The sequence below is a fragment of the Babylonia areolata genome, chromosome 15, assembly GCF_041734735.1.
Source record: "Babylonia areolata isolate BAREFJ2019XMU chromosome 15, ASM4173473v1, whole genome shotgun sequence".
Taxonomy (NCBI): Eukaryota; Metazoa; Mollusca; class Gastropoda; order Neogastropoda; family Buccinidae; genus Babylonia; species Babylonia areolata.
In genome coordinates this window covers 26,699,917-26,722,969 of record NC_134890.1, presented here as the reverse complement: position 1 = coordinate 26,722,969, position 23,053 = coordinate 26,699,917, and the positions used below count along the sequence as shown (strand labels likewise).

General features: G+C 41.8%; 1 protein-coding gene across 2 annotated transcripts in view; it reads right to left on the bottom strand.

The window, feature by feature from the left end:
* Nucleotides 1-1,875: 1,875 nt before the first annotated feature.
* LOC143290240 (uncharacterized) overlaps nucleotides 1,876-23,053 on the bottom strand; it is a 51,350-nt gene continuing 30,172 nt past the window's right edge. The window contains exons 8-15 of one of the 2 annotated variants that reach the window (XM_076599578.1): nucleotides 22,125-22,284; nucleotides 20,572-20,705; nucleotides 20,081-20,209; nucleotides 19,589-19,939; nucleotides 15,663-15,965; nucleotides 9,505-9,624; nucleotides 6,887-7,123; nucleotides 1,876-5,238 (exon numbers count right to left, since the gene is read on the bottom strand). In XM_076599578.1, coding sequence (XP_076455693.1) covers nucleotides 5,078-5,238; nucleotides 6,887-7,123; nucleotides 9,505-9,624; nucleotides 15,663-15,965; nucleotides 19,589-19,939; nucleotides 20,081-20,209; nucleotides 20,572-20,705; nucleotides 22,125-22,284 — 1,595 coding nt within the window. In that variant the 3' untranslated portion in view covers nucleotides 1,876-5,077. The remainder of the gene's footprint in view (nucleotides 5,239-6,886; nucleotides 7,124-9,504; nucleotides 9,625-15,662; nucleotides 15,966-19,588; nucleotides 19,940-20,080; nucleotides 20,210-20,571; nucleotides 20,706-22,124; nucleotides 22,285-23,053) is intronic. The other variant, XM_076599579.1, reaches the window with a different exon arrangement.

Genomic DNA, 23,053 nt, shown 5'->3' with positions numbered 1-23,053 from the left:
AATTTCCCTTTCTTTACTATCTGCACCAAAACGTTTACAAAATAAATAAAAATTCCATGCTCAGCAAAAGAAGTTCCTGTCTGAACAAAAAATGATAATAATGACTCCTCTTGTTGTGTCAGAATAAGAGGTCAAAGTGCCAAGTTTAGTGAATACAAAAAATATAAGTATAACAGTAAATGCAGTTTGCATATAATTAGGCTTCTTTTTTTATTTTTTTGTGCCCATCCCAGAGGTGCAATATTGTTTTAAACAAGATGACTGGAAAGAACTGAATTTTTCCTATTTTTATGCCAAATTTGGTGTCAACTGACAAAGTATTTGCAGAGAAAATGTCAATGTTAAAGTTTACCACGTACACACAGACACACAGACACACGGACACACACACTCACACACACAGACAACCGAACACCAGGTTAAAACATAGACTCACTTTGTTTACACAAGTGAGTCAAAAATTACCTCCAAGCACTCTCATACTCCCCACTCCCCAACCAGTCCCCAATATATCTTCTCCACCAGAACACGCACCCAACAAAACCACATGTGTAAAACAAGTACAATAGCGTAAATTGGAAACACACGGTAAACTGTTTACATTTGACTTGTAGCAAACAAATATCAGTCAACATCCACACCCATGCATTCCAATTACACAAACTAACTGAGTGATATCAAGAGATAATGACAACAGCACCAACAGGTAAAATGAATGTCGGCGATTATGATATGCCTTGCTTTTGTCTATGAACAGCGATTGTGGATTTTTATTTGACTAGTTCTTATGTCTTTTTATGGCGTGCATGATCATAATCGTAATATTTTGGGGGTGTACATGCCCGGTATGTTCTTGTTTCCATAACCCACCAAACGCTGAAATGGATCACAGGATCTTTAACGGGCGTTTTTTTTTTTTTTTTTATCTACTGTGTGCATCTACACATGAAGGGGGTTCAGGCACAGGTCTGCACTTATGCTGACCAGGGAGATCTGAAAAATCACTGCCCTTGACCCACAGGGTACGACGGGGATCGAACTCATGAAACCTGGGCGAGAATCCAGCCCTCTTAACCACCTGACCACTGAACCCACCATTCCCCCTTCCAACCACATCACACCAACAGTACAAACACTACACTGCACCCACCATTCCCACTTCCAAACACATCACACCAACAGTACAAACACTACACTGCACGCACCATTCCCCCTTCCAGACACATCGCATCAACAGTACAAACACTACACTGCACCCACCATCCCCCCTTCCAACCACATCACACCAACAGTACAAACACTACACTGCACCCACCATCCCCCCTTCCAAACACATCACACCAACAGTACAAACACTACACTGCACCCACCATTCCCCCTAATAAACACATCACACCAACAGTACAAACACTACACTGCACCCACCATTCCCCCTTCCAAACACATCACACCAACAGTACAAACACTACACTGCACCCACCATTCCCCCTAATAAACACATCACACCAACAGTACAAACACTACACTGCACCCACCATTCCCCCTTCCAAACACATCACACCAACAGTACAAACACTACACTGCACCCACCATTCCCCCTTCCAAACACATCACACCAACAGTACAAACACTACACTGCACCCACAATTCCCCCTAATAAACACATCACACCAACAGTACAAACACTACACTGCACCCACCATTCCCCCTTCCAAACACATCACACCAACAGTACAAACACTACACTGCACCCACCATTCCCCTTTCCAAACACATCACACCAACAGTACAAACACTACACTGCACCCACCATTCCCCCTTCCAAACATCACACCAACAGTACAAACACTACACTGCACCCACCATTCCCCCTTCCAAACACATCACACCAACAGTACAAACACTACACTGCACCCACCATTCCCCCTTCCAAACACATCACACCAACAGTACAAACACTACACTGCACCCACAATTCCCCCTAATAAACACATCACACCAACAGTACAAACACTACACTGCACCCACAATTCCCCCTAATAAACACATCACACCAACAGTACAAACACTACACTGCACCCACCATTCCCCCTTCCAAACACATCGCATCAACAGTACAAACACTACACTGCACCCACCATTCGCCCTTCCAAACACATCACACCAACAGTACAAACACTACACTGCACCCACAATTCCCCCTAATAAACACATCACACCAACAGTACAAACACTACACTGCACGCACCATTCGCCCTTCCAAACACATCGCATCAACAGTAAAAACACTACGTACTGTAGATGTAAAAAAAAAATAATAATAATAACATAAAAATCTGGAGCAGATGGCTGCAAATATGAAAAGATTTTAGTCTTTTCGGAATACGTGCACTGGGCTGTTTAGCTTTTTTTTTTATCAGATCAGTTTCAGTTCAGTTTCAGTAGCTCAAGGAGGCGTCACTGCGTTCGGACAAATCCATATACGCTACACCACATCTGCCAAGCAGATGCCTGACCAGCAGCGTAACCCAACGCGCTTAGTCAGGCCTTGAGGGAAAAAAAAAGAAAAAAGAAAAGGTGAATAAATAATAGATAAGCTTACAGAAATAAATAAATAGATAAATAAATAAATAAATAAATAATAACTATAATGTTAAAAAAAGGTAGTAGTAATAATAATAATAATTAATAACAATAATAAATAAATGAATAAATAAGATAACAATGATGATAAATAAGCAAATAGATGTAAAACATGAAGACACACATTCACATATACACCCACACATGCATAACACATGCATTTTTTATCAGAACGATACCGTTATCAGCCCAGTAAAGGTTTCTGTCATAAATAACACCTACGTAACTGCACGTCTCAGACTTGTTTGACATTCACATCCATTCATTTTTATTTGTTTTCTTTTTCCTGTAGTCAATGATGTGTCATGTAATTTTTCCAACACTAAGCTAAAAAAAAAAAAAAAAATTGTCATCACACACGTTCATAAATCTGTTAGTTACTTGTCTGTACTCAGTATCATTGTCAATACTTGATAATAATAATAATAATAATAATAATAATAATGCATAAATTTATATGGCACGATTTGCAGTACAAATGCTGCTCAAAGTGCTTAATATGACCCAGTTAAAACAAACGTGACATAAAAACATCACAAAAAACCCTCTATTGACTAAAACACCCTATGCAGCCACACATCCAAATCAATCTCACATACAAAAGATACAGCAGCACGTATCAAAACAAAAACACGAAATTTGTCAAGTAAGTAATGTTTGGATTCAAATGGAATACATTAAAAAGAAAACAACACATGCACACACTCTACTAAAAAAAAAATATATATATATATATAGATGGAGGAACACACACACACACACACACACACACACACACACACACACACACACAAATGCACACACACACATACACACACTGACTTAAGGAATGGAGATCAGGGGCCTTTCTAAAAAAAAGATGGTGAAGAGTTCCAAACCTGAGGCAATGGAGATCTTAAAGACCTATTTTCCTGCTCTTTCTAGATTAGTTCAACAATTTTTCAGGACTGGATATTAATGTTCTGAGCTGTTCATAAATTTCCAGCATAGAGGAGAGATATGAGTGAAGATACTTGTCAATATGTCAGAAAGCCAGTGTTGCTAGCTTATATACAGGGCTCTGTTGGAAGCCAACGTAACTGATACAGATGTGTAACATGAACAGATTTCTTTTCAGCAAATTTGTTAGTCCTGTAAATTAACACCAACAAACCACTTGTATCTCATTGAAAACTGACAGACACATAGTTGCTTGCCAATGAGTCCAAATGACAACAACAACAACGACGAAAACTTGCGACAGTGTCCATGTCTATTGGGCTTTTGTAACTTGAATGGCACTGTCGGTGAATCACTGCCATCCAGAAGGTGAAGAGAGGGCCAGCAGATCTGGACCTAAGGAGGGCCTCAGAACGTGTCAAGTGTCTAGGCCGAGTATCATCTCTATCCATGGTGGAACGTCGGCCTTGATAAATATTCAAGACCTTTCCTTGACATCGATGGCGCATTACTGAAAGAACAGGAACTGTCACTATGTCCATATGAATCCAGCCTGCAAGCACCCAGTCAGTTTCAGTTTCAAGGTGTCAAAGCGTTAGGACTGACATGCCAGACTACACCTGCTGTTGGAAAAGAAGTCAGAATTACACTTGATAAAGTGGCTGTCTTCGTGTCCTACACTGGAACAAAAAAGGCGTATGTTCCGACCAACGCTGATTCAACAAAATCTTCCACAACTCATAACTCAGAATGTTCATGCACTCTAGCTGAGAAATGAACAGCATGTGTTTTTTTTCAATCATGAACTAAATCGTACATCGACCTTTTAAGACATGAAATGAGTAACAAGATGCAGAAATAGTTCTGCGTGCTGCACGTGTGTCCACAAAGGTACACAGATCCTGGAGGCAGGGTCTGGCATGGAGCTGGAAAGTCAATCAAAGTGCATGACTCAGTGCATGCAAGGAAGAAGGTATCACTGGTGATACTCAGAGATGTCAGCCCTTCTCAAGTGTTTGTAGGAACAATCAGGAAAGTTGGTAGAAACATTTTGAATTTGGTTGGAACACTTGGGCTCTTGAGTCACATCTGTAAGCATACGTTTTATCTGCAAGGTGTACGAACACTTGGGCCTATCTGCAACACGGTGTAACTACTACGAATAAGCTGACTGGTCCACTCAGTGCTGTTTCAATGTTAACACACACGCAATCAGCTGAGCATCATCACGTGAGACCAAGGTTAGTAATGACTGCCCTGGCCTCATGATTGATAGGTCTAGAGCATCTGTGTAATATTACGACAGGAAAGCATGTGTGAACATCCCGTGCAGTTGAAAATGAAAATGCCAGAACAAATTTGACGTTGGCGTTACGTCGGAACAAACTGCGATCGTCATAAAATACAGCGAAATAGTAACAGTTGGCATCTCTGGATACTGAAGCATTACTGAGTCTTGGTACGTCTGAGACCCATCACAGTAGGGCATGTGTACCTAACAAAATGAATAATCGTGAGCGGGGTTAGGCTTGGGATGCATATAGCCATCATCTTCATCATCTGGTGTTTTTTTCCATGTGCAAGGCACGGGTTTCAGTTCTTCAGCTTGTGGATCAGGCAGTGGAGTCGGGTTATCCGGTTCATTTGCTTCAGCACCTGCAGAACACACGCACAAATATGCCCTGTGAATCCAGAAATTATAGTTTCCTGACATGGTAATACACGTGTAACTATGACATCTCCCATGATCACCAAAGGCTTAACATGTATGGTTGTTTTTAACCCCACCATTTCAATATAGTCTTTCTATGGGGGTGTGCATACTGGGTATACTTATATTTCCATAACCCACAGAGCATTGACATGGAGATCTTTTATGTGCTCATTCAATCTTCTGTCATACCTGAAGAGTATCATGGCAATAGCAGCTCTGCCACATTAAGCTGATGTGGGGGAAAAAACACACCAACCAACCAAAAAACTTCCACCCTTGAAGCACCAGGCAATGAAAGCAGAATCAAACCTTCGACCCAAAATTTGAAAGTTGAATGCTTTTACCATTTGGCTTGTGCACCTGTCTTTAAACAATACAAATTATGAAACAAACCCTTTGCTTTTCTATCCTATTTATGGTGGCAACGGTGACGGGTGCAACAGCCGAATGGTTAAAGCGCTGGACTTTCAATCTGAGGGTCCTGGGTTCGAATCTCGGTGCATCTGGTGAGTAAAGGGTGGAGATTTTTCCGATCTCCCAGGTCAACATATGTGCAGACCTGCTAGTGCCTGAACCCCCTTCGTGTGTATGCGCACGCACAAGATCAAATACGCACGTTAAAGATCCTGTAATCCATGTCAGCGTTCGGTGGGTTATGGAAACAAGAATATACCCAGCATGCACACGCCCGAAAACGGAGTATGGCTGCCTACATGGCGGGGTAAATAAATTTTAAAAAACCGGTCATACACGTAAAATGTTACATGTCTGTCTGAGTGTGTATGTGTGTGCGTCTGAAATATGATTGAATGACACAGGAAACGAAAGATGAGCGCCCAATGGCAGCCGTCAGTCGGCTCTACCCAGGTAGGCAGCCTGTGGTGCAAATGTCCCCGTGTATGTAAAGCGCTTAGAGCTTGGTCTCTGACCGAGGATAGGCGCTATATAAGTATCCACATCAATCAATCAATCAATCAAACGTGACTCAGACATAACACTGAAGTTGTCTACATCCAAAAATCATGTCCTTGTGAATGGAATATTGGTCAACCAAAACAAAATCACACTTGTTCCTCCAAACAGGTGTTAGAGCACCAGCAGGTAACATCTGTTTCACTCTGAAAAGAAGTCATCAGGCTTTCTATTGGTTATTACTTGCCCACTGAGCAGATACGTCCTTAAGAAAGTAAAATGTAGCTCCCACAATCTAGGCAGTTCACCATGCACATGACGAAAATGCACCCAAATGACAAACATGAGAATCAGGGAAGGGAAAGGAGGGCATTTTGAGCTAAACTTTACACCTTCAGGTATCTTAGAATGAAAAGGTGGAAACAAGTAAGGCATCATCTATGAGGTCAGTAACAAGGGATAAACAAACACAGGGGATGTTGCTTATCTATTTATAGTCTTCTAACCATCCACACTCCCCCCATGACTCCACCCACCAACGATTACTTCCCATCCCAACACTATGCTGCCCTCACCTCTCCATTCCCTAACAAGCTCCCCCCCACCCCCCCACCCCCTTCCCCTCCCACCTAACCACCACCACCCCTCCCTTGTCAGACACACACCAATACCACAGACCAAGAATGGCTGCAGCCATGTCGTCCACCTTGTCGTAGTGCGATGTGCGTTTGTCATCCACCTCATCATAGTCAGAGCCGTCCCCTTCATGGGGTGAATGGGTCACGAAAGGATGGCCTTGACCGTGAACTTGACCTTGACCCACAAAAGGCTGTGGCGGCAGCGGCGGCAGCGGCTGCCGGCGGTATGCCAGCGCCGTGTATCTGCATTCATCTGGCTTGTCGTACAGTGGTTCTCCTGGTGGGGAAGGAAAGAAAAAGGCAAAAATGAAAATGAAAACAGAACAGTAAATAAGCGAATGGATAAATCATTGAATAAACGATGATAATGATAAGAATAGCAACAATAATAGTATTTTTTCCCCTAAAGATACGTTTAATCTAACATACTATACCGTGACCCACTGGTGAAGACTCTGGCAGGGGTCTGATTCCCTGTCCTATGGAAACTACTACCCGCTGAAGTGGAGAAAACGAAACCAGAATAAGAATAATGATGATGATAGTAATAATGATAATGATAACAACAATAAAGATAATAATTCAGACTGATGCTCTCACCTCCAAGGAAGGGATTTTGTGGCGTTTACTATGAAATGTTACACATAAAGATACTTCAAACAAGTACTTCACACATAAACAAGCATGGGCACACATGGACGAACACACCTGCACAAACACACACACACACACACACACACACACACACATACACACACACACACACTCTCTCTCTCTCTCTCTCACACACACACACACACACACACACACACACACACACACACACACACAGAGGCAAGGAGAGAAGAAGAGAGAGAGAGACAGAAGGAGGGAGAGAGAGACAGACAGACAGACAGAAGGAGGGAGAGAGAGAGAGAGAGAGAGAGAGAGAGAGAGAGAGAGAGAGAGAGAGAGAGAGAAGCCTCAGTCAGTATGATATTAGGCAGAAATCAGCTGTAAATAAAATGAGAAAGTAAATCAATACAGGAAAATCTATGAACGAACAAATAGATATTTAACAAGTTAACAAACAATAAACAAATGATTAACCCTTTCAACACTTGGAAGTTTACAGTGTTGGCAGCTTTTCCTGACTGGTGGGTTATGGATTACCTGCATGAACGTAAGAGTTACTTCACTTCAACTCTAATATCTCAAAAACAAGTCAAGGCCTTTTCACCACCATCATCATCAGGTGAACTAACTGATGATTCCAGCGCAGATTTGTCGATATTTGGGTCATAATCACTGCCAGAAACCACGAATATTTCAATCAGAAATTGCTGCGTAGAACTTTAGGCTTTGACGTTTGGCCAAACTGGTGTGGAAAAACGCAGAAAATAGACAAAAATCAAGTGGTGTTTGCCTTCAAATTGACACGTGAAGACATAGCCAGAAATACTGTAGCAGTTAGTTCCCTTTGCTTGCAATTTACATGTATGAAGGAAGATGGAGACTGTTTTAACTCACTCAGTACGGCCAGTCCTCTCTTCTCCTCTACACAGACCCCTCGGATGTCCAGTGGGTGTCTGAATGACCAGACCTTTAGCTTCCGTCGTCAGAATTGTGGTATTCTTTGTCAACATTCACCTCTTCAGTATAAGAGCCTTCCGCTTGCAATATTTTGATGGTGGTAATTGGGGTGAAACGCTGTTAACGTCGCCTCTTTCGCCGTTCGTATGGAGAGAGTTAATGAAACGGGCGCAGTTTCATTCTGTTCAAAGGCACCCAAGCAATATTGGGTGCAGAATTCATTAACTTGTTTGCTGCCTACAGGACAGGTTTATTTATTTAATTTACATCATACTGTACATACAGCCACATTTACCTACGTAAAGGGTTAATACATCAACTGTATTTACATCCACATTTGTCTGCATGACGGGTTAACACATCATACTGTACCTACAGCCACATTTACCTACATGAAGGGTTAACACATCTTACTGTACCTACAGCCACATTACCTACATGAAGGGTTAACACATCATACTGTACCTACAGCCACATTTACCTACATGAATGGTTAACACATCATACTGTACCTACAGCCACATTACCTACATGAAGGGTCAACATATCATACTGTACCTACAGACACATTTACCCACATGAAGGGTTAACACATCATACTGTACCTACAGCCACATTACCTACATGAAGGGTTAGCACATCATACTGTACCTACAGATACATTTACCTACATGAAGGGTTAACACATCATACTGTACCTACAGCCACATTACCTACGTGAAGGGTTAACACATCTTACTGTATCTACACACACATTTACCTACATGAAGGGTTAACACATCATACAGTACCTACAGCCACATTTACCTGCATGAAGGATTACTACATCTTTACTAAAAATTTACTTCCGCCAGAAATAGAAACAGCATGCAACAGTAGCTGAAAGGCTTTCATTTCTCTTTGATCTAGTGTCTATTCACCACAAGGAGATTTAAAGAGGTACGCATTCCCCCATCCAAAGACACACAGACAGAGAAAAGGGGGGTTGGAGGGGGGGGGGATGACGGGGTAATTAGATGAATAAACGAAAAAGGAAACTGGTGAAAGAATGCTATTTAAATTTTCCTACCATCAAGAAGAACTTACTTCTTTTGAAAACGATGCAGACAACAGCAACGATGATCACAACGATGGCGACAACAGCACCAGCGCTGCCACCAACAACTACAGGGATGTTCAGCTCTTGTTTAGAGGGTTGTGGTCCTGCTGAAACAGATGAATAGTTCGATCAAACAATCAGTCATTATTCTATAAACTATCCCAGCTGGTAGGCAAAACACTCAGAATACAGCAAAGACACAACACAGGAAAGCACTGACCATGTTACGAATCAGCGCCCATGACTTACAAATCGAACAGGGAAGATATAAAAAATACACCGAAAGAACAAAGATTGTGTGATACTTGTAACAGTTTAGAAGATGAGATTCACCTTTTAGACAATTGTGTAAAGTACAATACTTACAGACACAGATTCCTAATCGATATATGTCGTCCAAATGCAAGGCCTTGTGAATTGATCCTTCTAACAGAAATACAGCCAAGGCTGGCGAAATTTGTCCATGAATGTTTCTCTTCTTAATATGTTTATGTTTCATTGTGTGTTATAAACTTTAAGGTTTTATGACAATAAAAAGTATTCATTCTATTCTATTCTATTCTATTCTATTCTATTCTCAGTCTGTGAATCATGCAGTGAGAGATACACACCTGAACACAACGACTCAGATCTCAGAGAGACTGATGCACACTGACCACTGTCCGCAGTGAAAATATGGAGAGACACAAAGCGCAACAGGGAGTATTGTGCATGCTGCGTTAACATTGCGCGTGGTGTGTTAACATTGCGCATGGTGTGTGTTAACATTGCGCATGGTGTGTGTTAACATTGCGCATGGTGTGTGTTAACATTGTGCATGGTGTGTTAACATTGCGCATGGTGTGTTAACATTGTGCATGGTGTGTTAACATTGCGCATGGTGTGTTAACATTGTGCATGGTGTGTTAACATTGCGCATGGTGCGTTAACATTGCGCATGGTGTGTTAACATTGTGCATGGTGTGCGTATGTTGTGTTAACATTGTCCATGGTGTGTGCATGGTGCGTTAACATTGCGCATGGTGTGTTAACATTGTGCATAGTGTGTGCATGATATGTTAACATTGTGCACGGTGTGTTAACATTGCACATGGTGTGTTAACATTGTGCATGGTGTGTGTATGGTGTGTTAGCATTGTGCATGGTGTGTGCATGGTGTGTTAACATTGTGCATGGTGTGTTAACATTGTGCATGATGTGTGCATGGTGTGTTAACATTGTGCACGGTGTGTTAACATTGCGCATGGTGTGTCCATGGTGTGTTGACATTGTGCACGGTGTGTTAACATTGTGCATGGTGTGTGCATGGTGTGTTAACATTGCGCATGGTGTGTTAACATTGTGCATGGTGTGTGCATGGTGTGTTAACATTGTGCATGGTGTGTTAACATTGTGCATGATGTGTGCATGGTGTGTTAACATTGTGCACGGTGTGTTAACATTGCGCATGGTGTGTCCATGGTGTATTGACATTGTGCATGGTGTGTGTATGGTGTGTGTATGGTGTGTTAACATTGTCCCTGGTATGTGTATGGTGTGTTAACATTGTCCATGGTGTGTTAACATTGCGCATGGTGTGTTAACATCGTGCATGGTGTGTTAACATTGTGCATCGTGTGTGCATGGTGTGTTAAAACGGTGCGTGGTGTGTGCATGGTGTGTTAACATTGCGCATACTGTGTGCATGGTGTGTTAATATTGTGCATGGTGTGTTAACATTGTGCATACTGTGTTCATGGTGTGTTAGCATTGTGCATGGTGTGTTAACATTGTGCATGGTGTGTGCATGGTGTGTTAACATTGCGCATGGTGTGTGCATGGTGTGTTAATATTGTGCATGGTGTGTTAACATTGTGCATCATGTGTGCATGGTGTGTTAACACTGCGCATGGTGTATTAACATTGTGCATGGTGTGTTAACACTGTGCATGGTGTGTTAACATTGTGCATGGTGTGTAATGGAACAGCGAACATTATGCACCTTGTATAATGGAAGAGTGAATATTGTGCCTGGTATATAATGGAAGAGTGAACATTGCGCCTGGTATATAATGGAAGAGTGAACATTGTGCCTGGTATATAATGGAACAGTGAACATTGTGCCTGGTATATAATGGAACAGTGAACATTGAGCAATGTGTTGTAACAGGGTGTGGTAACATTGTGCAAGGAGTGTAATGGAACAGTGAACATTGTGCAATGTGTTGTACCATGGTGTGTTAACATTGTGCATGGTGTGTAATGGAACAGTGACCACTGTGCATGGTGTGTTAACATTGTGCATGGTGTGTAATGGAACAGCGAACATTATGCACCTTGTATAATGGAAGAGTGAACATTGTGCCTGGTATATAATGGAACCGTGAACATTGTGCCTGGTATATAATGGAACAGTAAACATTGAGCAATGTGTTATAACAGGGTGTGGTAACATTGTGCAAGGTGTGTAATGGAACAGTGAACATTGAGCAATGTGTTGTACCAGGGTGTGTTAACATTGTGCAAGGTGTGTAATGGAACAGTGAACATTGGTGCATGGTGAAAAAAACGTGCAAAAGGGAGTTGCACTGACAATTCTGGCTGCCCTATGTGGAAACAATATAACAGTACAGAGATAGAGACAAAGAGACAGATAGACAGGCAGACAGACACAGAGAAAGAGACAGAGAGAGCAAGACAGAGACTGAGAGAGTGAATTTAACTGCTTTCAAGCCGTAATGAGCTCATGAAACTACACGTGGCATGGTTGAAGGGGCAGCAAAACTAAAAGAAAAAAAGCACTGACAATATGGATAAGTATGTACAATGACAAAATGCAACCATTCGAACAAGAAAATCAAGCCGCTCTTTTTTCAAAAATCTTTTAGAAACATATTTAACCATAAACAAAATGACAGTCACTTTGCCCTTTGTCCTTCTTATTGTCATCTTTTATCCTTTTTTGACTCACTTGTGTAAACAAAGTGAGTCTATGTTTTAACCCAGTGTTCGGTTGTCTGTGTGTGTGTGTGTGTGTGTGTGTGTGTGTGTGTGTCTGTGTGTGTCTGTGTGTGTGTGTGTGTGTGTGTGTGTGTGTGTGTGTCTGTGTGTCCGTGGTAAACTTTAACATTGACATTTTCTCTGCAAATACTTTGTCAGTTGACACCAAATTTGGCATAAAAATAGGAAAACTTCAGTTCTTTCCAGTCATTTTGTTTAAAACAATATTGCGCCTATGGGATGAGCACAAAAAAATAAAGAATGAAGCCTAATTATATGCAAACTGCATTTACTGTTATATTTATATTTTTTGTATTCTCTAAAATTGGCACTTTGATCTGATATTCTCACCCAACAGCTAGAGTAGTCATTATTATCATTTTTTGTTCAAACAGGAACTTCTTTTGCTAAGCATGGAAGTTTTATTTATTTTGCAAACGTTTTGGTGCAGATAGTAAAAAAGGGAAATTACTCTGTAATGCTAGTGGAGTTAATTTGCTTTAAACTGATCTTTCTCATCTTAAACATTGCATTTTGAAACAAGAGAGGCAAGGCCTTCAAGACTCACTTGTGATGCACTTTTTAAAAAAAATCCAAGCTTTTTATGTATTGAGTATAATTTCAAAATGTAATGTTTAAGATGAGAAAGATCAGTTTAAAGCAAACTAAGTTCCCAGCAGAGTAATTTCCCTTGTTTTACTGTCTACACCAAAGCGTTTGCAATAAATAAAACTTCCATGCTTAGCAAAGGAAGTTTCTGTTTGAACAAAAAATGATAATAATGACAGATCTTTTGTTGGGTCGAATATCAGATCAAAGTGCCAAGTTTAGAGAATACAAAAGATATAAATATAACAGTAAATGCATTATACTCAATACATAAAAAGCTTGGATTTTTTAAAAGTGTATCACAAGTCAGTCTTGAAGGCCTTGCCTTGCTCGTTTTTATTATCTTTTTTTTCTTTGGTGAAAGTGGGATTCTTATGGCGAACGGAACAGGAGAATCAAGTACAACCGACAGGAGATTAATTCTGCAGAAAACGGTAAGGTTGGCAATTCTGCAGTTTCATTTTCAATACACAGTTGATTATTTTCCATTGTATTTTGTCACTGAATTTGGGGGTGAGGGGAGTGTGGCAGGAGGGCCATCCAGCAAGCTGTGATGGTTTTAGACATGAAATGCTGTTTTCATTTACACACAATTGATTCAAATTCACAGTGTAAGCACACACGTTTCAACAAATATGATGTCTTGAGGAGGAAGAGTAGTAGTAGTTGTTGTAGCTGTAGCAGGAGGTGTAGGAATCGCAAAAGCAGGAATAAGAAGAAGTTTCCGTTTCTCACATCTACTAAGCTGATGCCTGACCTGCGGCATATCCCAACGCCCTTAGTCAGGCCTTGAGTGCATGCATATATATTTGTGTACCAATCAGAGTGGATGTCTTCAACAGGGTTTTGTCACAGGGCAACCCTTTTGTTGCCAGTTTGATTTCCTAGTGAAAAAAAAACAAGAGAAGCAAGACCTTCAAGACTCACTTGTGACAAATTAAGACCCCTAGCATTAATTGCAGAGTAATTTCCCTTTTTTACTATCTGCACCAAAACGTTTGCAAAATAAAATAAAAAAACTTCCATGCTTAGCAAAAGAAGTTCCTGTTTGAACAAAAAATGATAATAATGACTCCTCTTGTTGTTGTGTCAGAATACGAGGTCAAAGTGCCAAGTTTAGAGAATACAAAAAATATAAATATAACATTAAATGCAGTTTGCATATAATTAGGCTTCTTTTGTATTTTTTTGTGCCCATCCCATAGGTGCAATCTTGTTTTAAACAAGATGACTGGAAAGAACTGAATTTTTCCTATTTTTATGCCAAATTTGGTGTCAACTGACAAAGTATTTGCAGAGAAAATGTCAATGTTAAAATTTACCACGGACACACAGACACACACACACTGACTGAAACCATTTATTGTCAGATTAACTGTTTGTTGTACTGACATTTTCGCAACCATTTGAATAAAATATTAACTGAGCAACACAAGGAAATTCTGATTTGAGGAAGGTATGATTTAAAAAAAAAAAAAAAAAAAAAAAAAAAAAAAAAAACATATTTAACAAATCAAGGTACCAAATTTCATTAATATCATTATCTCCCAAAAATATTCTAACGCACCCCCATACTCACATACGTTTCTCCCCCACCCTCTCTCTACATACATCCATGCATGCACACAAATGCCCATTATAATTCCCCTACCTCATTCCCCTGCCCACTCACTCACACACACACTCACACACACACACACACACACACACACACACACACACACACACACACACACACACATACACACACACACACTCACACTGTCTCTCACTCTTTCTCATCAAATTAAGGTTTCGTAATGTAATCAAGACGACATATTACATGTTAGGGTCGAACAGTTCCACTAATTAGAATAATGGGAACTTTGCTCTACAAGTAAATCTGACGCTATCACCCAAAACGAAACACTACTTTGGACTAAATAAAACAGAGGGGAACCTCTGCAACAGAAAGGGGATGAAACAAATTAGAAAAACCGACCAATTGGATGGCTTTTAATTAGGTCAACTGCGGTTTTTGTCAGAGACCAACCATTTTCTTTGCTAGGGTGAAAAACGCTGGACATGACTAATGGAAGATTAAAGGATGTAATCATATCATGAAGGGATTTGAAATGTAAATGTGTATCTGGACATTCGAGCAAAAAATGTGGGATGTCAAGGGTCTTACCACAAATACATAGTGGTGACGGTTTCAAAAATCTGCATAACCATGCATTAGTTCTTAGCCTGTGTGTCAAGTTACCACCCTCTCTCTACATACATCCATGCATGCACACAAATGCCCATTATAATTCCCCTAGCTCATTCCCCTGCCCACTCACTCACACACACACACACACACACACACACACACACACACACACAACCGAACACCGGGTTAAAACATAGACTCACTTTGTTTACACAAGTGAGTCAATAAAATTGGGAGAAAGGGTGAGAGCAGGAATGGAACTCAAACCCTCAAGGACACTGATTTGGCAGATGAGCATCTTAACCATTCGCAACCTTTCTCCCTGATATGAAGAGGATGAAGAAGATGACGATGATGGCTTACCTCGCACTCTGAGGACTGCCGTGGCGCTCAGCTTGTACCAGTCGGTGTCTTCCCATTTCGCCGTACAGAAACATGTCTTCCCGTCATCCTCCACTGTCAGTGCAGCGATGGAGAGAAGGCTGTGTACCTCTGTCGTGCTGAAGATATCCGGGGTGGTATCTTCATGGGTGCCGCAGGTAAAGTACACCGACGTCACCAAAGGTTTGCCGCCGTGGACAGAACAGGTCATGGGTAGACTGTCTCCTTGCTGGTACACCGTGTCCTCGGAATGACCGTTGATGGTGGGAGCCTCTTGAGGAGGGTCTGTGCACAGACAGGGACATGTGGGACACAGTCAGTCAAACAGTCAAACAAAGAAGCGTGCAGTATACACCATGGACGTGTTCAACAGTAGACTCTAAAAATATTGGCTGTGATATGACAGAGTAATCCTTTCAACCATCAACACATTTGGGACTTCTTCTTCCTCAGATTTTCCACAATGCTGACCTACATATGCCTTTATGTGTACTGATAATGCAGGTAGTTATGTATAGATTAAAAGGAAATGGTGTTTTATATTCTGAACACACCCATTTCAAATTTACCTCTGAGCTCATGAATGATATGAAACAGCGATGCCATCATCCGAACTCACTGCGTGTGTTAGAAATGCAACTTTGATTCACTTGTCTTGATCTCTCACAGAAAATCATTGACCAAATAATAATGATAATAATAATAATTACAATACTGGACATTTCTTGAGTGCTTTCCTCCCTTAAAGAGATCTGAAAGTGCTTTACAATAAACATTAAACATTAAACAATAATAATAATAATAACAACAATAATGGACATTTGTTGAGCGCTTTCCTCTCTCAAAGTGCTTTCCTCTCTCAAAGTGCTTTGCAATAAATATCAAACAAACACACACACGCGCGCACGTGCAATAACTCAAACAAGAAAGAAGAAGAAAAATAATGATTTAGCGCACAATAATATAAAACAGATTCAGAGACTATGCATATTACACTACATAATTACACACACACACACACACACACACACACACACACACACACACACACACACACACACACACACATATGTGTGTGTGTGTGTGTGTGTGTGTGTGTGTGTGTGTGTGTGTGTGTGTGTGTGTGTGCAAGATTAAGTTGTTTTAACTTTTTCTTGATATTCATATTCACTGATTGCAGTTAATGCTGCAAATTCATGTGAAGCAATTTCAAAACTATGGAATGACCACACCATAATTCTGATATAACTAGACAATACAATCCCAGCTTTTTACGATATCTTCATTTCCAGTTGTAAGGGGGTTGATGTTAGTGAAGCTAGTGAATAGCTAAAACAAAATACAGGATATAGCCAACAACCAGAACAGGGCTGTAAATGTGCACACCAAACAACCACAGCAGGGCTGTGAGAGTGCTCACCCAACAACCTACGTGGGATTGTAGGAGCTCTCACTCAACAACCAGAGCAGGGTTGTAAGAGTGCACACCCAACAAGAAGAGCAATGCTGTAAGAGTGCACACCCAACAACAACAGCAGGGCTGTAAGAGTGCACACCCAACAACAACAGCAGGCCTGAAAGAGTGCATAACCGACAACCACAGCAGGGCTTTACAAGCGTACTCCCAACAACCACAACAGGACAGTAAGACAGCACACCCAACAGGAACACCCAACAGCAACAGCAGGGCTGTAAGAGTACACACCCAACAACAACAGCAGGGCTGTAAGAGTGCACACCCAACAACAACAGCAGGGCTGTAAGAGTGCACACCCAACAACCACAGCAGGGCTGTAAGAGTGCACACCCAACAACCACAGCAGGGCTGTAAGAGTGCACACCCAACAACCACACCAGGACAGTAAGACTGCACACCCAACGACCACAGCAGGGCTGTAAGACTGCACACCCAACGGCCACAGCAGGACAGTAAGAGTGTACACCCAAAAACCACAGCAGGGCTGTAAGACTGCACACCCAACGGCCACAGCAGGGCTGTAAGACTGCACACCCAACGGCCACAGCAGGACAGTAAGAGTGCACACCCAACAACAACAGCAGGGCTGTAAGACTGCACACCCAATAACAACAGCAGGGCTGTAAGAGTGCACACCCAACAACAACAGCAGGTCTGTAAGACTGCACACCCAATAACAACAGCAGGGCTGTAAGAGTGCACACCCAACAACAACAGCAGGGCTGTAAGAGTGCACACCCAACAACCATAGCAGGGCTGTAAGAATGCACACCCAACAACCACAACAGGACAGTAAGACTGCACACCCAACAACCACAACAGGACCGTAAGACTGCACACCCAACAACCACAGCAGGGCTGTAAGACTGCACACCCAACAACCACAGCAGGGCTGTAAGACTGCACACCCAACAACCACAGCAGTGCTGTAAGACTGCACACCCAACCGCCACAGCAGGGCTGTAAGACTGCACACCCAACAACTATATCAGGACAGTAAGACTGCACACCCAACAACCACAGCAGGGCTGTAAGACTGCACACCCAACAACTATATCAGGACAGTAAGACTGCACACCCAACAACCACAGCAGGGCTGTAAGACTGCACACCCAACAACTATATCAGGACAGTAAGACTGCACACCCAACAACCACAGCAGGACAGTAAGAGTGCACACCCAACAACCACAGCAGGGCTGTAAGACTGCACACCCAACAACTATATCAGGACAGTAAGACTGCACACCCAACAACCACAGCAGGACAGTAAGACTGCACACCCAACAACCACAGCAGGACAGTAAGAGTGCACACCCAACAACCACAGCAGGGCTGTAAGAGTGCACACGCAGCAACCATAGCAGGGCTGTAAGAATGCACACCCAACAACCACAACAGGACAGTAAGACTGCACACCCAACAACCACAACAGGACCGTAAGACTGCACACCCAACAACCACAGCAGGGCTGTAAGACTGCACACCCAACAACCACAGCAGTGCTGTAAGACTGCACACCCAACGGCCACAGCAGGGCTGTAAGACTGCACACCCAACAACTATATCAGGACAGTAAGACTGCACACCCAACAACCACAGCAGGGCTGTAAGACTGCACACCCAACAACTATATCAGGACAGTAAGACTGCACACCCAACAACCACAGCAGGACAGTAAGAGTGCACACCCAACAACCACAGCAGGACTGTAAGACTGCACACCCAACGGCCACAGCAGGACAGTAAGAGTGCACACCCAACAACCACAGCAGGACTGTAAGACTGCACACCCAACGGCCACAGCAGGGCTGTAAGTCTGCACACCCAACGGCCACAAACCAAACACAACAGATAAAACGACCAGTGAGAAGAGGGAGGGATGACGCGGTAAGGTGGCAGAGTGGTATACTGTGACCTTTGTCAACACTGCAGAAAAGTTGTGCTTTCTGACACATATACACAGGCTCACAGTGAAATGATTGATTTCAATTTGCCAACAAATGACCATGACTTTTGACCTCTTACTTTCCTCTCCATGTCACAATAAAGAGGATGAAACGGACAGGTTTTGCTATTAATGTGTAAATATCATTCTACCAACTCTGCTTATTACACGACTTGTTGAGCAACTGTTGCTAAGCTGCACACACACACACACACACACACACACACACACACACAGATACACACACACACACACACACACACACACACACACACACACACACACACACATATATATATATATATATATATATATATATATCACAGGTTGCTGATATAAAGGTAATTTTCTCATGCTCCGTATTTGCAGATAAATATGAAAGAGGAGCTTGTTCAAGTTGTTATTGAAAAGTGTGTACCATCCTTTTCACAGGCAGAAATTTTGTTGTTCTTGTTTCAAACACACACACCAGCAGTCCACTCACAGTTCAGTTCAATCTTCAGTTCACCCGATCTGATCCAGCCGTCAGAGGTCGTTACCGTGCACGTGACTGTCTTCCCATCATCCTCTGCTGGACGAGGTGTGAACACGCACGTGTTCTCTGTCTGTCTCGTGCAAGGCACGTTCCAGACATAAGATGTTACGTCTACAGCCATGTTGGGGTCACAGGTCAAGGTCATCTCGCCATCTCCATTCGTTTTGAAGGGCTGTGTGTCAGCTGTGGTGACAAGCACGGAAAAATCAGCTGGTGCTGGTGTAGCAAGTGATGGGGTTGTCGACACGATCGTTCTTGATGCAGCTGTTGACGGGGTTGATGACATCATTGTGTGTGGCTCTGTTAAGACATACAGAGTTCGGTGAAGAGAAAGAGAGAGAGAAAGAACAGAAGAATATTTAATAACAATACCACTATGACTGCTACCACTAATAATAATAATAATATTATTATTAACAATAACATTATTATCATCATTACCGTCCACACAGGAGCGCTGGTCACTGGTCAGAGTCTGTCCATCAGGGCACATGCACTTGCTGCTGTTGCTTGGCAACGGTACGCAGAACGCATCACAACCTCCGTTGTTCTTTCCGCATCCGTTGACACCTGGACGACGTAAAACAAGGCTAAAGTTATGCGCGCAAGCGCACACATGCACGCAAAGACAAATCTATCTGATCATCTAACATCACTTGTAGAGAGCAGATTCTGTTGAATCAACAGACGACCCATCTCTCACCATTTCACTGTTACTAAAGATCAACTGAAAAAAATCAGGAAACCATACGAATATGTTGATGCAAAAACCCAAATCTGAAAGACTGCATGTCAAATTGGGGAAACACTGACTGCAAGACAGTCAGAGACAACACGTGAAGAGACACACAAAGACAGAAAATCAGCACATACAAGAGAACAGACTGACACACACACAAAGTTTAACACAGACTGACATGCACACAGCTTACTGTCGTCAGAATGCTGCCTGGGGTTGACGGCGTGTATGTCATTGAAACGTCTGTCACCCGTGACTTGTCCAAAGTTTTTAACATCGAGGGTGTTGACATCAAAACGAAGGATAAGTGATGAGTCGTCTTTGCTTCTGTTCATAAAGACAGTTTCATATACAATTACATACAAAAGGTCTCCAATATGCAGATGTTATTAGTTTCATATGCTTGGGGTTTTATTTCAGTTTCTTTATTCTGTGTGTGACAAAAGCTGGAGGAAGTGACAGTGATAATTTCAAAAACATCCCTTTAACATCATCGACAATGTATATCCTGGCCCACCTGCAAAAGCTGGTTGAATGTATCTATCCTAAAGCACAGTGCAACTTCTGTGTGAGCAGCAGACATGGTTTTCTCCCTTGGTCAACACCTGGGGAAGTGTAAAGGAGGTAGGTCTAGCCGTTATATGCGGGTAGAAGACATCAGCTGATGTTACCGAATTTCATAAGTATCTGTGATCATGTTACACGGCCTGTGATGCATACATCTCAATACAAATCTATTTCAATGCATTACCAAATTTTTAATCTGCACCTGTGTTGTATTTTTGAGTGTGTGATTGTTGACTGCAATACACCTCAAACATACAAAGAGCAAAGGGTATACAGCAGAGAACAACCCGTGGCGCCATTTTTGCGGAGCGACTGACAGCAACCTCAATCACTAACCGTTGGAAAACTCTTTATGACTATGACAAGCACAGCATACATGAATGAATGACCACTCTGTGTAAAGCTAAGACTCTGAACTATGATGTCAGAGTAGTCATGAATCCGATTATGACCATTTAAAAAAAATAAATCCTCAACTGAAATTTACTTAATTTTGAAACCAACAATTTTTTTTTTATAAATTTTGATAAACCGCAACATGACATGTATGACAAGAAAGCTTAACTTTTGCTCTTTAAGATGATATGTTTTGGACTAGAAGGTGTTGCTTGTCATAGTCCATAACGCTTGGGAATACTCGTGTACTCGAGTTGTGTACCTTGTGAATGGAGAGAGTTACCACTCTTCACTATTTGTTAATGTTTATAAACTTCGAACATTTTTATAACCAGTTTCTTGTGAATGCTTCTTTAAGGAAATTTAACTGATTTGTTTCTAGTTTCATTTTCTTTGCAATTACTAGCTGTTATGTGGTATGATTTTGTGTGTGTGTGTGTGTGTGTGTGTGTGTGTGTGTGTGTGTGTGTGTGTCTCATTATTCACTTTTAAAGGTGAAAATGTCGCAAATCAAGATATCAGAAAGTTTTCTGAAATTACTGAATAATAATTGATCATATTGATCTATTAAAGCTACTCAACAGTTGATAATACTCAAACCTGATGATAAAAGAAATTAAAATGTTACATCTGCAACACTAAAACTATAACTGTAAGAGAAATATCAACTATGACTTCAGGAGGTAATTAACTCTCAGCAAGGGATTAACTTACTTCTTTTCTTGTACTGTACAGTGCAGAAATGCTAACAGTTTTCCCCTCATGGTTGTACTTTCTACTTACCCTGTATTCCAGTCCGTGATGTAGAGGAAGTCGTGCAGAAGTGCCAGTCCAAAGAAGTAGTGAGAACTGCTCATAAGCAGAATTGGACGTCTGTTCCTTCCATCCATGTCTGACACTTCCCCCATGTCTGTTCCGGCGTCCACCCAGTACAGGCGATTGTCTGGAACCCCATGCACAGATCACTGTGATGTTGGTGTTTGTGTTATAACCTGCTGTGCTGGAGTGCGCATGTGTGTGTGTGTGTGTGTGTGTATGTGCATGTGATTACATACAAGTGTTTCATGTGCTTAAAGAGGAAGTACAGTTTCAAAAGGCCCAACATTCGGCTTATATCACAGATTGACATAAGTTTACATTTGGGCCAACAGCAAAGTGAGAGCTGTATTATCAGTGGTTTCTCCAGTCAATAAGAAATCATTTACAGCTTAGTCTTTTGTGAAGGACTATGACTCTCAAACTAGGAGGCAAAATTGCACTGGCTCTTAGTGCTGCAGCCTTGTGGGCTAGTTGGCCTTTGGGAACCATCCCAACGCCGACTGTCCTAAAACCCTCTTGGCCGAGAAAGTGGGGATGTAACTTGGGCAAGACACTCTCCACTATAATCAAATTCTAGCCCAAATAGTCGGAACAGCAGTTGCCTCCTCTGCTGTTCTGATGGTTATAGTCGGACACGACTGACTATCATATATATACAGTTTCAAAACTTTCCAATTTCAGTTTTTCAAAGAGGCCTCACTGCGTTTGGACAAATCCATACATACGCTACACCACATCTGCTAGGCAGATGCCTGACCAGCTGCATAACCCAGCACGCTTAGTCAGGCCTTGACTGCATGTTTATATTTGTGTACCTATCAAAGTGGATTTCTTCTACATACTTTTGCCAGAGGATAACACTCTCGTTTCCATGGGTTTTCTATTCTCAGTGT